Source organism: Pectinophora gossypiella, chromosome 13 (assembly GCF_024362695.1).
Source record: "Pectinophora gossypiella chromosome 13, ilPecGoss1.1, whole genome shotgun sequence".
Classification (NCBI taxonomy): Eukaryota; Metazoa; Arthropoda; class Insecta; order Lepidoptera; family Gelechiidae; genus Pectinophora; species Pectinophora gossypiella.
In genome coordinates, this window is record NC_065416.1 from 1,480,372 (window position 1) to 1,499,806 (window position 19,435).

The following is a 19,435-nucleotide window of genomic DNA, read 5'->3' on the forward strand; positions in this document are numbered from 1 at the left end:
ACGTGCCTTCCGAAGCACGGAAGTGTGATAGTGTGTGTGTGTGAAGTGGGATGGTGTAGGCTAGTAATGATAATAATAGCAAGACAATCTTACTCAAAGAACTCTTTAGCCGGTGTTGTGGTGCTGATATTAGTCTGAGGGGAGGTGACAGGGGCGCAGAGAGGAGTGTTCCATTCGTTGTTGCAGCTGGTCCAAGGAAGAACAGAGTTGATGGAGGCGAGAGACGCGATCAGGTAGTAGACCGCCCAGCCGATGATTGTGTTGTAGTACATGCCCATGTAGATGTCGATCATGCAGATGGCGTAGCCCACACCTGGGGGAACGAAAATAATGAATTGACAAAGCTAATAAGAGCTTTGCTTTTATAAATAAAGGGTTAAGGATTATAATTAAAGCACATAATGGTGCTAATTCCTGTAAATACCAATATACCTAATTTTATTTTAAGTTATATCTGTCATTTTCTTATCCGCCGAAAAGGAAAGGGACGGGTAATCGACAAGCATAAAATTTATGGAACACACGTCAATTTTAAGCACAAATCTAAACCAACCGTCTAAAAATTTTACATCCGTCAATAACCCGACACAGTTAAGTATACAGCACGTCAAACGGATTGCATACCAGCGACGTACCTTTTGATTCGCCCGGGTTATTCATTCATTTACTCATTCTTCCTAAAATTAAGTGCTGTGAATCATCCGTCCGTTTCCTTTTCGACGGATATGAAAATGACGGATATAACTTAAAATAAAATGCGGCGGTGTCTGCAGGAATCGGGGCCAATAACAGGTTCTTACCGCGTTTAAATGGGGATATGAGACTCTCCGATATTTCGACACTGTTGCAAATGCCATGATCACGCGACAACAACAGCAACAGTGTCGAAATATCGGGAGTCTCATATCCCCATTTAAACGCGGTAAGAACCCGTTATTATGTGCTTTAATTATGATAATAACCGCGTAAACTTAAAACAATGGTTAAGGATTAGGTGAGGTGCAGAAGAGAGGTGCCTTTAACCCATGATACCACGCGCAATAGTTTTTGAAAATTTGTTTCTCGTGTAGATCTGTGTTTCAACAGTGTAAAGGTTAATGTTGCAGGCACGACCTATTAATAACGGTTTAAGAAATTTATTTCTCTAATTAAAATTATCTTAGTGAGTAACGGATGGACGCGTAAATGCTATTAGTGGTAAATAATTGTTAAGGTTATCATCATGATTACCAGTCCATTAACGTCCCCATTGCTGGGGCACGGTCCTTCCCTATGGATGGATAGGGAGATCGGGCCTTAAATCACCACGCGGGCTCAGTGCGGATTGGTGGTTATTAACGACTGCTAATGCAGCCGGGACCAACGGCTTAACATGCCTTCCGAAGCACGGAGGAGCTTGAGATGAAAGCTTTTTTTGTTTTGTGGTCACCCATCCTAAGACCGGCCTTTGAGAAAGTTGCTTAACTTCAACAATCGCATACTGAGCGCGTTTACCGCTGCGCCACCGAGCTCCTCAACGTTATAACAACGTTAAGGTTATAATTACTCAGAAAATCACTATGAGACAAACAAAATGTGTTATAATAAACCCAACATTCTAATATTTTATTTTATAATAATAAAGTAATTTCTAACGTCGATAGTTCCTAAACTAGCCGGTTCCTATAAATTATCTACTGGCTATATTAATGACTAGCTTTTGCCCGCGACTTCGTCCGCGTGGCGTGTTATATAAGAGAGAGATCTTTGTGTGTGTGTGGGAGTGCATATCAAATTTCAAGCATCTAACTTATGCAGTTTAGATTTTTTCATACAATTTTTTTCCCAATAACTCCCATTTTTCAAAATGCAGCCAAAAATAAACTTTATATTTACTAAGGTATGCATGCATGCTAGATTGAATCAATTGATTGAATTGATTTTTTTTTAATTGATTGTTCATTGAGTTTTAATTTTAATACACACTTCCTCTCTTCCCTTCAACGTTGCTGTGCCCTACAGGGTCCATGTTTTAGTTCCTATGCCTATGTAACACCCCATTGTACTACATGGAATGCAATAAATAATTTAATTGAATTGAATTGAAAACATCTATCTTACGCGGTTTCGATTTTTTCATACAAATGTTTTTTTCCCGCTAACTCCCGTTTCCGTGAGAATTTTGCAATATCCTGTTGCAACTAAGGTTTAAGTTAACTAAGGTACCTGCATGCCAAATTTCAAACGTCTAACTGAGTGGTTTAGATTTTTCATACAAAAGGATTTTCCCGCTAATTCCCGTTCCCGTGGGAATTTCGGGAATTCCTTTCTTAGTACACCTCTACGGTATCTATGGTACCTGCATGACAAATTTCAAACATCTAACTTGAATGGTTTAGATTTTTCATACAAAAATATTTTTCCGCTAATTCCCGTTCCCGTGGGAATTTCGGGAATTCCTTTCTTATTGCACCTCTACGGTATCTAAGGTACCTGCATGCCAAATTTCAAACGTCTAACTTGAGTAGTTTAGATTTTTCATACAAAAGGATTTCCCTTCACTACTCTGCTCCTATTGATTGTAGCGTGATGAAAAGTATACTATGACCTGTCCAGGAGTGTGAAGAATAATTGTACCAAGTTTCATTAAAATCCGTCCAGTAGTTTTTGTTTCTATAAGGAACATACAGACAGACAGACAGACAGACAGACAGACAGACAGACAGACAGACAGACAGACAGACAAAAATTTTACTGATTGCATTTTTGGCATCAGTATCGATCACTTATCATCCCCTGATAGTTATTTTGAAAAAATATTTAATGTACAGAATTGACCTCTCTACAGATTTATTATAAGTATAGATGTCCTTATTTCCTTTTTATACGTCCTTGTCAAAGCAAGTTTTGTAAATGTAAATACAGTCAAAAATCTCAATATTTCCCTGATGAATGATCTACAACAAAGTTAATTTGCCACACCGCCAGCTGCAAACACGTTTAACAACCGTTTTATGAACTGACAATAAATCTTCCAACGCTCAAAATCGAATTAATCATGCCAATTTTCGCGCGCAAACTTGCCGGCAACTTGTGACGTCATAGGCGCCATCTTTGAATCGAATCAGCGCCATCTGTCGGCGGGTAATCAAATGATATCGCATCGCGACTGCTAATTGGTTTACGTTTGAGACGCTTCGTTGCAAAAATGGGGGAACTGATTGACTGCAATTGTGGAGTATTACATTCCGTATACTACACACTGACATACTTATTTATATTCATATAGAATAATTTATTATCAAATTGAGAAAACATATCTGCAAGGCTCCTTGTAAGTATACACTATAGTACCCGGAAATCCCGGGATTTTGCTTACTCTAGTACCTACACACAATGCCACGCAAGAGATATCTTTCTAAACTAGATAATTAAATCTTTGTATGATTTCAAAATCATGTAGTTATTTCCGTACCATCATGGGCCTCATACGCTTGTTTCAGACGATTTATAACTAACTATCATTGACTCAAAAAGGTGCACTTTTTTCCATTGCAAGCCAATTCTGGAGCTACAAATTCTACCGTACACTTCGCAGTAGAAGCTACCAACAGGTGGGATGTTGTCGGCTTGATGTCGCTTCATTCTCCCACTCGTTGCGACCAGTTAAGACAAGTTTCAATGTTTCAGAAAGTTCGGTGAGGTGTGTACTTAGTTCATCTTGCGATGGATGTACCTCTGACTACCCCAATCGGGATATTCTAACGACTATGTAGTCGTCAGCTTGTCGTCGCTTTATACAGAAAACCTTGTAAGCGCCTTTTTGAAAAACACACACACATTCACGCACACACACACACGCTAGTTTTAATCCAGTTTTTATGGTTTCAATTTTTACTCATAAGTATTTAAACCCAGGTTTTGTGGAAGGAAATCTCGTCTAATTTTTTTTTCAAAATGGCGCTTAATATAATCACTTTTAACTATAGGCGACGTTATGTTATGTCTTCTTCTATCGTGTGGGTTGTGAGGTGGATTAACAAACCCATCAACCCTGGTGTCAGGGTTACTGTTGAACCGCCAAAGGCACCTGACATGCCTCATGTAACGACTACTAACTTGCATCAGTAAGAAGTAACCGAGACCAACGGTTTAACGTGCCTTCTGAAGCAGGGATCATCTTACTTTCGGGCAATCAGGAGATCAGCCTGTAATGTCCTTACCAAACTAGGGATCACAAAGTGATTTTCGTGATATGTCCCCATCGGGATTTGAACCCGGGTCTTCCGGATCGTGAGCCGAACGCTCAACCACTGGTCCACGGAGACCGTTAAGTTTTATTGTCTTTCAAGTCGTATACGCGTAATCATAAAACAAGTATACAATAATGGTAAAAATCCTTCAACTTCTGTACCAATTCACAAGATCCATATTTGAACAAGCTATAATAACACATTGAGACATAATTCTGTCTGTCTATGTATGCTAAAGATACGATTGCTCCGAGGGAGCGACGAGATAACTCGGTTACGCATGTTTATTGCCTACGAACATGTTCCACACGTGTTTATGACGTCATTACGCGTTTCTCATGACGTCATGACGTCATTTATGATCGAAAAATGATTTAGAATTGAGTAATGTTTGGTGCCAGATGAAGTTTTTAAATGAGAGAACAACTTCTAAGTCCTTATTGTGTCTTTGGGATTTTTTTTTATATTAACTCACGGAACATAAACGGCCTCTGCGGTCCAGTGGTTGAGCGTTGGGCTTACGATCCGGAGATCCCGGGTTCGAATCCCGGTGGGGACATATCACAAAATTTACTGTGATCCCTAGTTTGGTTAGGACATTACAGGCTGATCACCTGATTGTCCGAAAGTAAGATGATTCGTGCTTCGGAAGGCACGTTAAGCCGTTGGTCCCGGTTATTACTTACTGATGTAAGTGAGTAATCGTTACATGAGCCATGTCAGAGGCCAAAAGTTTTCTTGTAAGTTTGTATGGAAATACTGTCTTGTGACGTCATCAATAAAATCTGTCAAACGTCGTACTCATTGTTACTTAATTCGTAAATAAAATTCGAAAATAAGCGAAAAGTAAAATGAGATTGATTTTTGATCATTTTAGACTGGCTTTCTAGAAAGAAAGAAACGTTTATTATAAAGGGACACCACAGTAACAAATATAAAACAAACTATCCTACTAACTAACTAACTATTCTACTATTTCTAGATGAGCAGTTTTAAATTTATTTTTGACTCAGTGAAATACTCAATTAGTTAAGTTCTTATTTTAAGTCACTGTCTTCACACCTGCTAGTATAAGTTTGCTTCTTCGAGTGTACATAGTGCGGACAGGTGTCTTGGTCCCGATCAGCACGGGAGGGTTCCTAAAATATATAAAAGGTGTCCCGCATAATCCGTCCCCAAAGTAAGACAAACCGCGGTATTACAAAACAAAGACTAAATATAATCATCATCATCATCATTATCAGCCGTACGACGCACACTGCTGGGTATAGGCCTCCTCCAAGGATCTCCACGACGATCGGTCCTGCGTTGCCCGCATCCTTCACCAGATCGTCGGTCCACCTTGTAGCGGGCCTACCCACTGAGCGTCGTCCGACACGTGGTCGCCATTCGAGAACTTTTCCGCCCCAGCGGCCATCGGTTCTCCTCGGTATGTGTCCTGCCCACTGCCACTTCAGCTTGGCAATTGTCTAAATATAATGCAGGTTTTAATTATAGTTCGCGCTACGAAAGAAGTTCACACACCGGGTTACAGGCTCAGGGCCCGCTACACCGTATCATAGGTAGGTACCAGGCCCGTGCTAAGACCGTGTCAGGCACGGACCTTTATAATTTTATTTATTTATTTCTTATTCAGGTAATCAACAGCTTAATAATATACATCAGTAGTATTTACTAATACAAGGTACACGCTAAGCCAATAACAGACTACCCCAACTTATTTGTACTTAAACAATACAATACAATACAAATTCATTTTATTGCACCAAAATAAAAAGAAACAATTACAAAAAGTCAAACAAACAATCAACAACAAGTTAAACAATTTGTTGTCGGTAATGGCATGACAAAATGTATCACTAAAAATAAAAAATAAAAATAAAAAACCAATAATAACCACTTAATAATAATCATTTGACAGCATCATCAATCATCTCCCTATCCATCCATAGGGAAGGCCCGTGCCCCAGCAGTGGGGACGTTAATGGGCTGATGATGATGAATAATCATTTGCGCATTAATTACCAATATATATTGTTAATTCTGAACTAGGAATGGAAAAATAATAATGAAATAAATGACAGGAGTGAACGCCACTGTAAAACCATGTTCTTACTTAAAAAAGTAAAAAATAAAATTTATTATTATTTTGATCCTGATCCTTGGGGGAGGCCTATGCCCAGCACTGGGCGTCGTACAGCTGATGATGAATATTTTGATAATTTTCACATTACTTATGTCCCGCTTACTTGACTAGGTAAACTGCTGGAATTTTGCCAAAACGCGGCTGACTATGGCAACTCTATCCACAGGCCTCATCTAGACTATAGCGAGGAACGAATTTAATAACAACTTTCCGAATCAGAGACGAATTATTTCTAGATTCGAAAGCTAACTTTATCATCACTTCTACAGGGTGTTACTGACACCGTACTGAATACTGAGGGGGATGATTCAGCTAATGACTCTTGAGTTAATATGAGCCGAATCATCCCCCTAAGTATTCGTAACGATGTCACTTACACCTCGTACAACTATGTACAGTCATGAGCAATATCATGTACCCACTTTTGAACCCTGTCGCACTATCATATTTGATATTTAATGACACTTACAGTTTAATTTGTCAAAAAAGTTAATGTAACATGGTTTCAAAGTGTACAGGTAGCCGCATTACCCGTACGGCTGTTATGTTGTTACGTATGGGTGTTAGGGTGTTAGTGGCACCGTAACCCGTAACCTCCTATTTGTGGAGATTTCTCATTAGCATTGTCTACATCTATCGTCTAGATCTATAGTTATTATTTGACTGTTAATCTTCCTAAGAAAATAAAAATAAAAGTAACGAAGTATCTGGGGAATGATTTAAACCATGATTGTAAGTTGATATCAAGTGGAATTTCCTGTCGGAAATTTCATGAAAATTTTATTGTTTTTAAACTATTTTCAGTTCCATACTTTTGCGACGGAAAATTCCACTTGATATTAACTAAGAATCATGGTCTAAATCATCCCTCAAAGTTTTCGTAACGGTGTCACTAACGCCCTATATAAGTTGAATCTTCATGGAGATATTTCTGAAGGGAATTTTCCACCAAGCAACAGTTTGATTGGTCAAATTATAGCAGATAGAGACTCCAGCGACAGTCGACATTGATAAGGGCAATAGATCACGGACAAAAATGCTGTACTTTCTTGCAAGTTTTTCTTTTCCGGGTCTACAGTGTCGCGTAAAAATATATTATTGTAAGTAGGTACGGAGGTATAGTGTCTTTGGAGTCAACTTTCTGACTACGAAATTATCTAAGACAACACGCCTCTAGCAAATTCCTATTCACAATTGAAGGTATCAAATATAATAATGGGTAGAATATGTAATTGTGCCTGGGTTAACACCCAGGCACAATTACATATTATAACATATGCAGGCACAATTACATATAATTACATATTATAATGTTGACCTTTTTATAACTAAAAAGGTCAACATTTATGCCCAAAAACAAAGATGAAAGATGCAAATGTCTGTTTTCCATTAAATTAGAACGTTAAATGAAGGAAAATCTTTACAGCTCATAATTTGAATTAATATCAAGTGGAATTTTCCATCGCAAAAGTATTGAATTTAAAATATTTCAAAAAGACACCCAAAAAGCATGAATTTTGCGCCGGAAAATTCCATTTGATATTAACACAGCATTATGGTCTAAATCATCCCTTTCAGTATTCGTTACGATGTCACTAACACCCTGTACAGTCATGAGCAATATAGTGTACCCACTTTAGGACACTGTCGCACTAACGTGTTTGACATTTAGTGAGACTTACAGTTCAATTTGTCAAAAAAGTTAATGTGACATGGTACCAAAGTGTAACCGTACATAGGTATATCAATCGCGACATAGCGATTCGATCTCTCATCTGTCGACGTCGGAATCTGTCGAGCAAATATTTGACGTGCCCTTCATTGGCTGCGCTTCCTACTGCGTTGCGAAAGTCGTTTCAAAAACGTTTTTCATCTGACCCCTATGTAGGTTTAATTATAGTGCTACTTCTTTTTTTACTATAGAATAGAATAGAAATTGATTATTTTAAAATGATGTCACTCACAAAAGCACGACGATAACGTCATTTAAAAAAATAAAGCCAAAAAGGATGTTCGTCGAAATAATTTGGTCTCACTCAGCATAAGTCGCGGCGTGAATCATGATGATTTGGTTTGCTCGGTTTCTATGCGACTTGTTGTATCAGCATCGTGGTAGACCTCGAAAGAGATGGCGTGACGACTTGGACGCTTGTCGGAGGACTGGTCGGAGTACGCACAGGACCGCGAAAAATGGAAAGAGGAAGGGGAGGCCTTATCCCAGCAGTGGGATCTTATAGCCTAGATTAGATTACTTCTTTCGTTTTTTTTTTAAGAACGACTCTGTACTTTTCCTTGGCTGTACAGGTTGTGTGAAGCTGCACTATTTTTAGGCAGATGGGACGTTCGACAACAAATATATTTATGTAAAAATTTACGATTCAAAATAGTTTTAAAAGGGTCTTACTCAGCATATAAATATATGACAGTAATAAAATAGATTATAACTTGTTAATTTGACCCAACTTATTGATTTATCAATGGATAAATCATTTAATTTCGCTTCAGATCATTTAATTTCGGCGGAAATTATTGCGGTCCGGTCAGGTCACACAGTTATTTAGAAGTCAGGCATGGGCAAGGCATGACGTTTTCAAAAAAAAGTCTTAAATTTTGCACAGGATAACTGGCCAAGTAGTTAATGCCGTCTGAGAAAATCCTACATACTAAGTCACTCAAACTCAAAAATATCTTTATTCAGTAATAAATCTCCATCTTGTTGATTTTATTTTAACAAAAGATTGTATGGGTACGATTTTGAAAGGTTACGAAATGAAAATTTTGTTGATTTGTAAATTTGTGTTTTTATTTAACGGGAAAATAAATAAATTGGGTACTCTATTAGGTAAATTTTATTATCTATACAGTTCAGGGGATTATTCTTTCGGTACGATATTCTGTTAAAAAATCTGTCGAAGTAGAGGTCATTCGAATTTGTGTGTTGTCTAAGCATTGTCTGTCGAACAATCGACTGTCTAAGTAGTGGTCATTCGAAGGTGTGTCTTGTCTAAGTGTTGTCTGTCGAAGCAATGACCTGTCGATCTAATGTTTTCGGAGTTCGCTACGTGTCGAAGTAATGTACTGTCGAAATTCAGTCCGCAAATCAGGTAATGATTATATAGTTTAGAAAGAAAGAAAGAAACATTGATTACTTCCGGACACCACAGACACAGACAGACAGGTACATTACATTCAACCCGGGCTAGAAACCACACGGAAATCAATACACAGAAAAAAAACAAAAAAAAACCAAGATCAGAAATCATTAACAAAACAAAAGAAGAAAAACCAAAATCATAAAAATAATAATAATACTAAAACTAAGTTTATACTTCGAATCGTCAATTTTTACATAACGAGCGCCGATAGCCTAAAACTACTGCAGATTCTCACAACTTGAAACGTCACAACTTCAAGCTGAACGCGTTATTTTTATTCGCACCCAGTTCAGTATAAAAGGAAAGGCTGCACTGCCCATCTGACCCCCGATGACCACTCGACTCAGGCCAGGTTTCATCCATTTTAACCAGCCATCGACACTCCATCTAGCGAGAGCCACTATTTGTCTCGCCTCTAAAAGCATTGCCTGCTGTATATTTATAAAGACCCCTGTAATGGTCCCGTATAAAACTCGGACACGATTGGCCGAGATTTTAGGGATAACATTGAAAAGATTGGAATAGCGTGTGTTATTCTTTTGAATTTTTTTTTGACGTGACTTATTGTAGATTTGCCGCAGATGGCATTAACTACTTGGCCGGGCAAATGGGGAGAGCTGAAGGCTCTCACGCGGTACAACGTTTAAGACAACAGGTCTGAGGGTGCCGAGTTGGGCGCGAACCTCGGCTCAGGGCGTCGTCTGAGAGGAAAAATATTTGAAAGAATTAGTCGACGCTAGTGGGTCGATAGCGATAAGCGTTGATTGAGGGAAATCGTCGACCACGCCGGCGGGTCGGTATCGGGGTCAGCTATTCTTTTGACTATGACTATACTTCTTCTATCGTGTGGGTTGTGAGGTGGATTACCACCCTCATCAACCCTATTGTCAAGGTTATTATTGAGCCGCTAAAGGCCCCTGACATGGCTTATGTCACGACTACTTAGTTACATCAGTATATAATAACCGGGACCAATGGCTTAACGTGCCGTATTAAGTGCGGATTATCTTACTTTGGACAATCAGGTGATCAGTCTGTAATGTCTTAACCTAACTAGGGATCACAAAGTGATTTTTGTGATACGTCCCCACCGGGATTCGAACCCGGGGCCTCCGGATCGTGAGCCCAACGTACAACCGCTGGACCACGGAGTGACTGTACTAAAGTTGCCTGTATTTTGCCGTTTTGAGAAATTGCCGTTTTAGCGAGTTTTGCGAACAGCGAAGCATTGGAACTGTCTGCCGTCGTTTGTTTTTCAAAATTTTCCAACTCGTTATAATCTGGGAGTCTTCAAAGCTACAGTGAACAGGCATTTGCTGGGTAAAGCGTGATCCATCCTAGACCACATCATCACTTACCATCTCGTGAGATAGTGGTCAAACGCGAGCTTATATTATTTTAAAAAAAGTTTTCCTGTCTGCGAAGTTGCCCTTTCGAACAGAGTATTGCTAAGAGGCTATTGAAATCAGAAAACAAAAATTTCAACAGAGAAGACGGGTTCAAATTATCGAGCATGTGGAATCCAGTAGTAGGTGTTGTAAAAAGCTTGGAACGGCCTAATGTGGTGAAAAAACGTGAGGACACAGTGAGTGCGGTTTGTCGTAGTGAGTTTCGTGCGAGTTCAGATGGTTCCGAACATTCCGATATCAAAAACATAAACAAGCGGCAAAGAAAGAGGGTAGACAGATATGTCTGCCCGTAGAAAATTATGGATCTACCTACTCCACTCCAATCTCATCAGTCATCCCGTGATCATGGCACTTGCAACAGTGTCGAAATATAGGGAGTCTCATATCGCCATTTAAACGCGGTAAGAACCCGTTATTGGTGCTAATTCCTGTAAATACCATCTAATTTTATTTTAAGTTATATCTGTCATTTTCTTATCCGCCGAAAAGGAAAAGGACGGGTAATCGACAAGTATAAAATTTATGGAACACACGTCAATTTTAAGCACAAATTTAAACCAACCGTCTAAAAATTTTACATCCGTCAATAACCCGACACAGTTAAGTAGACAGCACGTCAAACAGATTGCATACCAGCGACGTACCTTTTGATTCGGCCGGGTTATTCATTCATTTACTCATTCTTCCTAAAATTAAGAGCTGTGAATCATCCGTCCCTTTCCTTTTCGACGGATATGAAAATGACGGATATAACTTAAAATAAAATTAGGCGGTGTCTGCAGGAATCGGGGCCATTATGTGCTTTAATTAAGAGTATTGCTATTTATAAACTGAGTCAAATTTATATGAGTTTGATTTTTTGTTTAATGATAATTAATATCATGTGGTTTCCGGGATTTGTGCCCGGTTACTGGCAATAGGCTCGCCCTCTATTAACATGGGACTTGAACATCACGTGTCATCATCAAATGGATGTAAAATTCAAATTCAAAAATATCTTTATCCTCTGGTGGTCCAATATTATATGGTAAGCCAAGGAAACCTAAAGCACAACCCGGGCACTTCATTCAAACCTCGTTTTACACAGATACTACACATTGACGTTATCGTACACGCGCATCTGTGTATGTGACGTTTGACACCCATACGATTGAACACTAAATTCAAATTCAAAAATATCTTTATTCAGTAGGTAACATAGTTACACTTTGAATCGTCAATTTAACATAACGAACGTCTCATCCGCCTAAAACTACTGCAGCTTCTCACAATCTGTATAGCCGGGGAAAAGAAGCTGCAAGAAAAACCTCGGCACAATACAATCATCGTCATTGGCCTTATTCGTCAGTTTCAGGCGATTTATGACGTCATTGCCTCGAAGAAATGCACTTTCTTTCATGGCTGTGCAAGCCAAAATACAATCACCTCTATATACCCCTTCGGAGATACAGGCGTGATGAAATGCACATTAAAAAAAAGGTTTCTCAAAAACTTCACGGTACATATATACAGGGTGTTAGTGACATCGTAACGAAAACTTTGAGGGATCATTTGAGCCATGATTCTGAATTGATATCAAGTGGAATTTTCCATCGCAAAAGTATAGAATTGAAAATAATTTAAAAAAACTTAAAAAAAAAAACATGAATTTTGCGACGGACAATTCCACTTGATATAAACTCAGAATGATGGTCTGAATCATCCCCCTGAGTATTCGTTACGATGTCACTAACACCCTGTATAATACGAATTCAAATCTTTCTGTTGTCCCTTATACAAAACTCGTGAACATTCGATAAGCTACTATGTGGGTCTTCAAAGGTCATTCAAATGTATCGTAGATTAAAAAGGTCCGTGTAAGGGCTACATTCGCTTTGAATAGTTTTGTCAACGGCCTCCGTGGTGCAGTCGCGTTGTGCTCACGATCCGGAAGTTCTGGGTTCGTATCCCCGTGTTCAAATCACAAAAATTACTTTGTGATCCCTAGTTTGCTTAGGACATTGCTTAGGTCGGTATCATCTGATTGTTCAAAAAGTAAGATGATCCGTGTTTCGGAAGGCACGTTAAGCCGTTGGTCCCGGTTACTATTTACTGATGTAAGTTAGTAATCGTTACACGAGCCATGTCAGGGGACTTTGGCGCCTCTATAGTAACCCTGACACCAGGGTTGATGAGGTTGGTAATCCACTTCACAACCCACGCGACAGAAGATGACTGCTGAAAGGCCCCTGACATGGCTCATGTAACGACTACTTACTTACATCAGTAAGTAGTAACCGGGACCAACGGCTTAACGTGCCTTCAGAAACACGGATCATCTTACTTTTTGGACAGTCATGTGATCAGCCTGTAATGTCCTAACCAAACTAGGGATCAGTAAGTGATTTTTGTGATGTGTCCCCACCAGGATTCGGACCCGGGACCTCCGGATCGTGAGCCCAACGCTAAACTACTGGACCACGGAGGCCGTTGTGTCCAGCAGTGGGACGTAGGTACTTATATAGGTTGTTTATGTTACTCGTATGTTAGATTGATGAAAGATAAATTCTAAAACTGAATTGAAGTCCTAAAACTGAATGAGGGGATAAGACTTTGGTAGATAATAATGACAGTTCGAATCGTTTACCAATTGTTTCCTCTCAATATCTAATAGACATCTCTTGTTCAAATGGTTGCTTTAAAATTGCGCCAAAACGTAAGCAGATCAAACAAACCAGGGCTTTCAGAAGATTTCCCAATCGGATGTCTAAACACGAATAAAGGTTTTAATGGATCCCTGATACGAGGGGCAATGGAGGGGCGAGGGGGGATCCCTCAGGGTGCCAGCAATCACTTAGAGAATCATTGGTATTGTGTACTCCGTGTGGCGGTTACCATGGTGTATTAACCGACTGAAAAGGACGACGTTCTCAATTCGGTTGTATTTTTTGATTTGAGAATTCTTTGCAGTTTTGCGAAGATATTGGTAGCTATTTTAACTTCAAATAAACTTAATGCTACTTGGTGTAGGCCGAGGTCAATTGCATGATGAACTATGGTTTTTGATTGGACGTATCTTTTGTCTCTTTCGCGCTAGGCGATGTACTATATATCTGTCCTGTTTTTCTAATCAAATTATGTTTTAAGGACCATTATCGTCTTATAGTGAAAACCGCGTAAGCGCCTCTTGAAAAACAAATTCTGACCTGATTTTCATCAAGAAAAGGTTTTCTCCAAGAACAGGTGTTACTTATTGTAAAAAGAAAAAAAAAATTCTTCCATCCACTTGTTTTAGTGTCCCAACTTGCCAGTATTTTTTTTTTAAATCTCCACAGGGTTTTCCTAGTGTGACATTTTCGGTTAATATCGACGGTAATCAATATTGCAAATTCCCCGTGATCGTGTTCACTGGTAAAACCTTGATTTCTTTCATTCCAATTTTTTTTTATTTATTTATAACACTTTATAAATAATTTAGTTAAAAATTGGGCCAACTTTTTTTCCTGGATTGAAACTAGCGTAAAAAAATCAAATCATTAAATAATTTGCGTGTCTATTGCGAGGATTTGTTAACAAAAATTAAAATAAATTGCATGCATTGCAGGGAAATTATGGACGAAAAATTATTATGGTACATATTCGCGGTGAATTATTTAATATAAAATATATTTTTCTAAAAACTATATAGGTGTTACTCAATTTTGGATGAAAATACTACAGTAGTATTAGCTAGGTGGCGGCTCCTTCGAATAACAGCACCACTTCGGATGACTCGACGCCTCCTATTTGTAGAGAGTGGCGTTTTATCCACGGATGAAATACATCTGCGGATGAGCTGTCACCCAAGCCCTTCGCTACTGGCAGTGTAATTCGACTTACCTTTAAGACAAGGACAGATCCGTTTCCAGAGCGTGAGGCAACCGCACCTGTGGTACTGCCCCAACGCCAGCTCGAGGAAGAACAGGGGCAGACCGCCGAACAGCAGCATGATGCAGTATGGGATCAGGAAGGCTCCTGCAAGGGAGTATTGATGTCAGTCTTACATGCACACACACACACACCACACACATACACACACACACACACACATACCCTCGCACTAAATAACACGCTCGCATGCACCCTCTCACACATTTCCTCAAACTCTCTTTTAAAACAATGTAGGTATATACTACGAGTTATTTTATCACTAGAGGCCGGCTAATCACCGTAAAAACACCTCCACCAACCCGCAGTGGAGCCGCCTGTGCCCAGAAGTGGGACGTGTATAGGCTGCTTATGTTAATTAGAAATACTTTTGGTGATAACACCTACCTACCTATCTTATCTATGTAGGTACCTTAATTTTATATACCACCTAATACGCAACTGCATGTACCTGTCTTCTGCAATGCCAGCCGTGATAGCCCAGTTGGAAGAACGCTTGACTCTCACTGTAAGGTCACAGGTTCGAATCCAGCACGGGCCTAAACCTATGATTTTCGAAATCGTTTTTCGAATTCACGTTTGGATTATAAATTATCACGTGCTCAGCGTTGAAGGAAAACATCGTGAGGAAACCCACATTCCCGAGAAATGCGCTTCGGAGGTACGTGACCTAACCTGTATTGGGCTAGTTTTCCCTTCGCGGATTGGAAGGTCAGATAGGCAGTCGCTTCTGTAAAAAACCGGACCTGTCAAATCTTCATTAAATAATTTGTAATATAGAGGTATACCTACATTGATTTAAAAGATAAAAAGTTATTTAATAACAAAAAGGTACAATCATTGCCAAGTGTAGCGGCCTTCTGTTAAGTGAACAACACCTGTGTTAGAAGACCGCGCTCTTCCATATCGATTACTAATGGTACTTACCAATACAAAAGCTTAAAGAAATAAGTAACTTATGATTAATAATAAAAATATATTTGTTTCGTTTTTTTTAGCCTAAAGTGTTCAGTTGAGAGAGATGTGTTGCTGTTGCAGTTTCTTGTCATTTCTTCTCCTCAGCCATAACACCTTGCGAAATGGCGTAGATTCAAAAATGTTAAATTTACTTTCAACAAGTTTATCTATGACAATTACGTTGAATAAATGATTCTAATTCCTTCCCAATTCAAGTCACTACATCTTCTTTTACACCACAATGCTCTCTATGTCATGGCTATACTGACCGCCGCCATTTTGATAGCAGATGTAAGGGAAGCGCCATACGTTGCCGAGGTCCACGGCGAACCCCACCACCGCCAAAAGAAACTCAGCCTTCTTGGCCCACGTCTCGCGCTGTCGTGGTGGGGTTAAAGACACCACCACCGACCGCGTCTTCTGCACCTGCTGGTAGTCAGGGTACTATTAAAAGAGCTACGAGTTAATACAAGACAAGGATTAAAACTGCCTGCTGTCGTCTATTTTACCAATTCGTTAATCTGGAGGTCTTCAAGGCTAGAGTGAATAGGCATTTGCTAGGTATGGAACTGAAAATAATTTAAAAAACAAAATTTTTCATGAATTTTCCGCTGGAAATTTCACTTGATATCAAACAGAATCATGTTCTGAATCCTCCCCGTCAGCATAGAATAACGAATAATTCTACGTATACAGCAACTCTCCGCTCCCCACTGTCGTCTGAGCGAGGTTTACCTCACCCCCCTCGAACATAGTTTAGACTTCAATCGTATGGCGTCAGACGTCACACACAAAGATGCGCCCATACGATAACGTCAATATGTGGTGTCTGTGTAAAACGAGGTTGTTTGTATGAAGCGTCCGGGGTGTGCCCTCAGTATTCGTTACGATGTCACTAAAACCCTGTATTGACATTTGTGGTACTCACGTTGTTGGTAGTGTTGGTAGGCGCCTGCGCAGGCTGCGCGGGTGCGGGCGCGGTGGGCAGCGGCGCGGGCGGCGGCGTGTCGGAGGGCGGCATGGCGGGCGCGGCCGAGCAGCCTGCGCTCGACCCGCACGAGCTGCGCCGCTCGGGGCCCGGGCTCTCGCCCTGTGGGGAGGCAACAGAATATAATAAAGAATAACGGTCCCTGTGGTCCAGTGGTGTTGATGTCGTGATCTATGTTGAAGACCCATGAAATACGAGTCAAGCCTTCCGTGTAATAGGAGAGCGTGCAAAATAAAAAACGATAAAAGAAAGTCGAAAGAATATCAATTATTAATAATGAATGACAGCCTTCGTGGTCTAGTAGTTAGAGTGTTAGGCTCACGATCTGGAGGTCCGGGTTCGATTCCCGATGGGGACATTGTCAAAATCACTTTGTGAGACTGTCCCTTGTTTGGTAAGGACTTTTCAGGCTTGAATCACCTGATTGTCCGAAAAAGTAAGATGATTCCGTGCTTCGGAGGGCACGTTAAGCCGTTGGTCCCGGCTATTAGCCGTAAAAACACCTCCACCAACCCGCATTGGAGCAGCGTGGTGGAGTATGCTCCATACCCCCTCCGGTTGATTGAGGGGAGGCCTGTGCCCAGCAGTGGGACGTATATAGGCAGTTTATGTTATGTTATGATCCAAACCTGAATTCATAAGTCGAATTCAGTGGTTTAAAGCTCGAGTTGGGATTCGAAACGTGACGTTACACTGTGACGTAAGCCACGCGTTCTGCGAACACGGATTTTTTTGAACGAAGTAGTGACATAATATATAGTTCTCTGTGCGCATATTAGTAAAATGTTAAACGAAACTTGAATAGAAAAATCTATGAAAGGAATCCCCGATTCAAAGGCTAAGAAGATTAGTTGTCTGGTTCAGTATCTTTTACGATTTCACCGGACGACGCGAGAGTGGTAGAGCTGATATTTTTTTGTCTTTAAATGAATGTTCAATACCTACCGACTTTTACCATTGACCCATTGACTGAGATTTGTCGTCATAAACATAGTTGGCTCTAGCACTATCTTCAACAACTTCATATTTTTCTTTCACATTCAATATGGCCTTTTTATAGCCCTATATTTGTTTTTTTTTGCTTCTATGCTGTTCTGGGTGCAAATAAAAACATAGAACACGTTCAGCTGCTTGTCTTCCCGGGCATGTCGTAAAAACCGATAGAGGGATTGTGTCCTCTAACGTGATGGACTAATGTTATGGGCGATAGGCTGACCCCTTATCACCATAAGGTTCATCATATCCAGCTTACGACATCATATCAACAGTGGCTGCAAGTTGTGTTTGATTACTTGTGGCTCTGCCCACCCCATTAGGGATTACGGGAATGAGTTTATGTATGTATGTATGTTAATTTTAAAACTTCGGATCCTGTGTGTCACCACCGCGTCGGTTCGACCTTGGTACCGAACTTGCATCAATGAGTTATTTATTTTGTTTGCTCGAGCATTATAGACGACGATACGGCTCACTTCTTTTTCTATCGTGTGGGTTGTGAGGTGGATTACCAACCCCATCAACCCTGGTGTGAGGATTATTATTGAGCTGCCATAGGCCCTGACATGACTCATGTAACGACTACGTACTTAAATCAGTAAGTAATAACGTTAGTCCCGACCAACGGCTTAACGTGAATTACGATGCACGCGGATCATCTTACTTTCGGGCAATCAGGTGATAAGCCTGTAATGTCTAACCAAACTAGGGATCACAAAGAGATTTTTTATATTCCCATTGGGATTCGAACCCAGTCCAACGCTCAACCACTGGACCACAGAGGCCGTTTGAATTTCTACTGAAAAACCTTTGAAAAAACCGTGTTTTAAACGTTTCAAAAGCTCATCAAAACTTCAATAAACATGGGTATAAACGAAACAACTGCGATCAACAGAGATGGGTAGAAACGAAACTGTGTTCTGAGTATTTTCCAGGCACAAACAAGTTGGAGCATGGCCGCAGATTGCTTAGCAAATAAATATAATGAAAGTGACCCTTCGAGATCATTTAAGATTATTGAAGTCGAAAGCAATTTCAACGACATCTGTTTTTGTAAACATAAGCCTGAGAGGCTGTTGGTTTTGTAAGGAGTTTTTATTGAAGGAGATTTTTTTACTTTACATACATACATACATAAACTCACGCCCGTAATCCCTAATGGGGTGGGCAGAGCCACAAGTAATCAAAGACAACTTGCAGCCACTGTTGATACGATGTCGTAAGCTGGATATGATGAACCTTATGGTGATAAGGGATCAGCCTATCGCCCATAACATTAGTCCATCATGTTAGATGACACAATCCTCTGTCGGTTTTACGACATGTCCGGGAAGACAAGCAGCTGAACGTTTTCTATGTTTTTATTTGCTCCCAGAACAGCAGTAGAAGCATTTTTTTACTTTAGATTCGCTTTTAATCACAAAGCCACCTGTTGGTAGATATTGAGGAACTTTCCAGGCTACGTACCCCAAAACAATGGCCTCCGTGGTCCAGTGGTTGTGCGTTCGGCTCACGATCCCGGGTTCGAATCCCGGTGGGAACATATCACAAAAATCACTTTGTGATCCCTAGTTTGGTTACGACATTACAGGCTGATCACCTGATTCCCAAAAAGTAAGACGATCCGTACTTCGGAAAACACGTTA

General features: G+C 40.1%; 1 protein-coding gene across 1 annotated transcript in view; it reads right to left on the bottom strand.

Moving 5' to 3' along the window:
• The window catches only part of LOC126371983 (sodium-dependent serotonin transporter), a 28,868-nt gene extending 11,050 nt beyond the window's left edge, over positions 1 to 17,818 (bottom strand). The window contains exons 1-5 of the mRNA XM_050017479.1: positions 17,756 to 17,818; positions 16,734 to 16,895; positions 16,075 to 16,249; positions 14,801 to 14,935; positions 94 to 313 (exon numbers count right to left, since the gene is read on the bottom strand). Of these exons, the coding sequence (XP_049873436.1) occupies positions 94 to 313; positions 14,801 to 14,935; positions 16,075 to 16,249; positions 16,734 to 16,895; positions 17,756 to 17,818 (755 nt within the window). The remainder of the gene's footprint in view (positions 1 to 93; positions 314 to 14,800; positions 14,936 to 16,074; positions 16,250 to 16,733; positions 16,896 to 17,755) is intronic.
• Between the last annotated feature and the right edge of the window lie 1,617 nt (positions 17,819 to 19,435).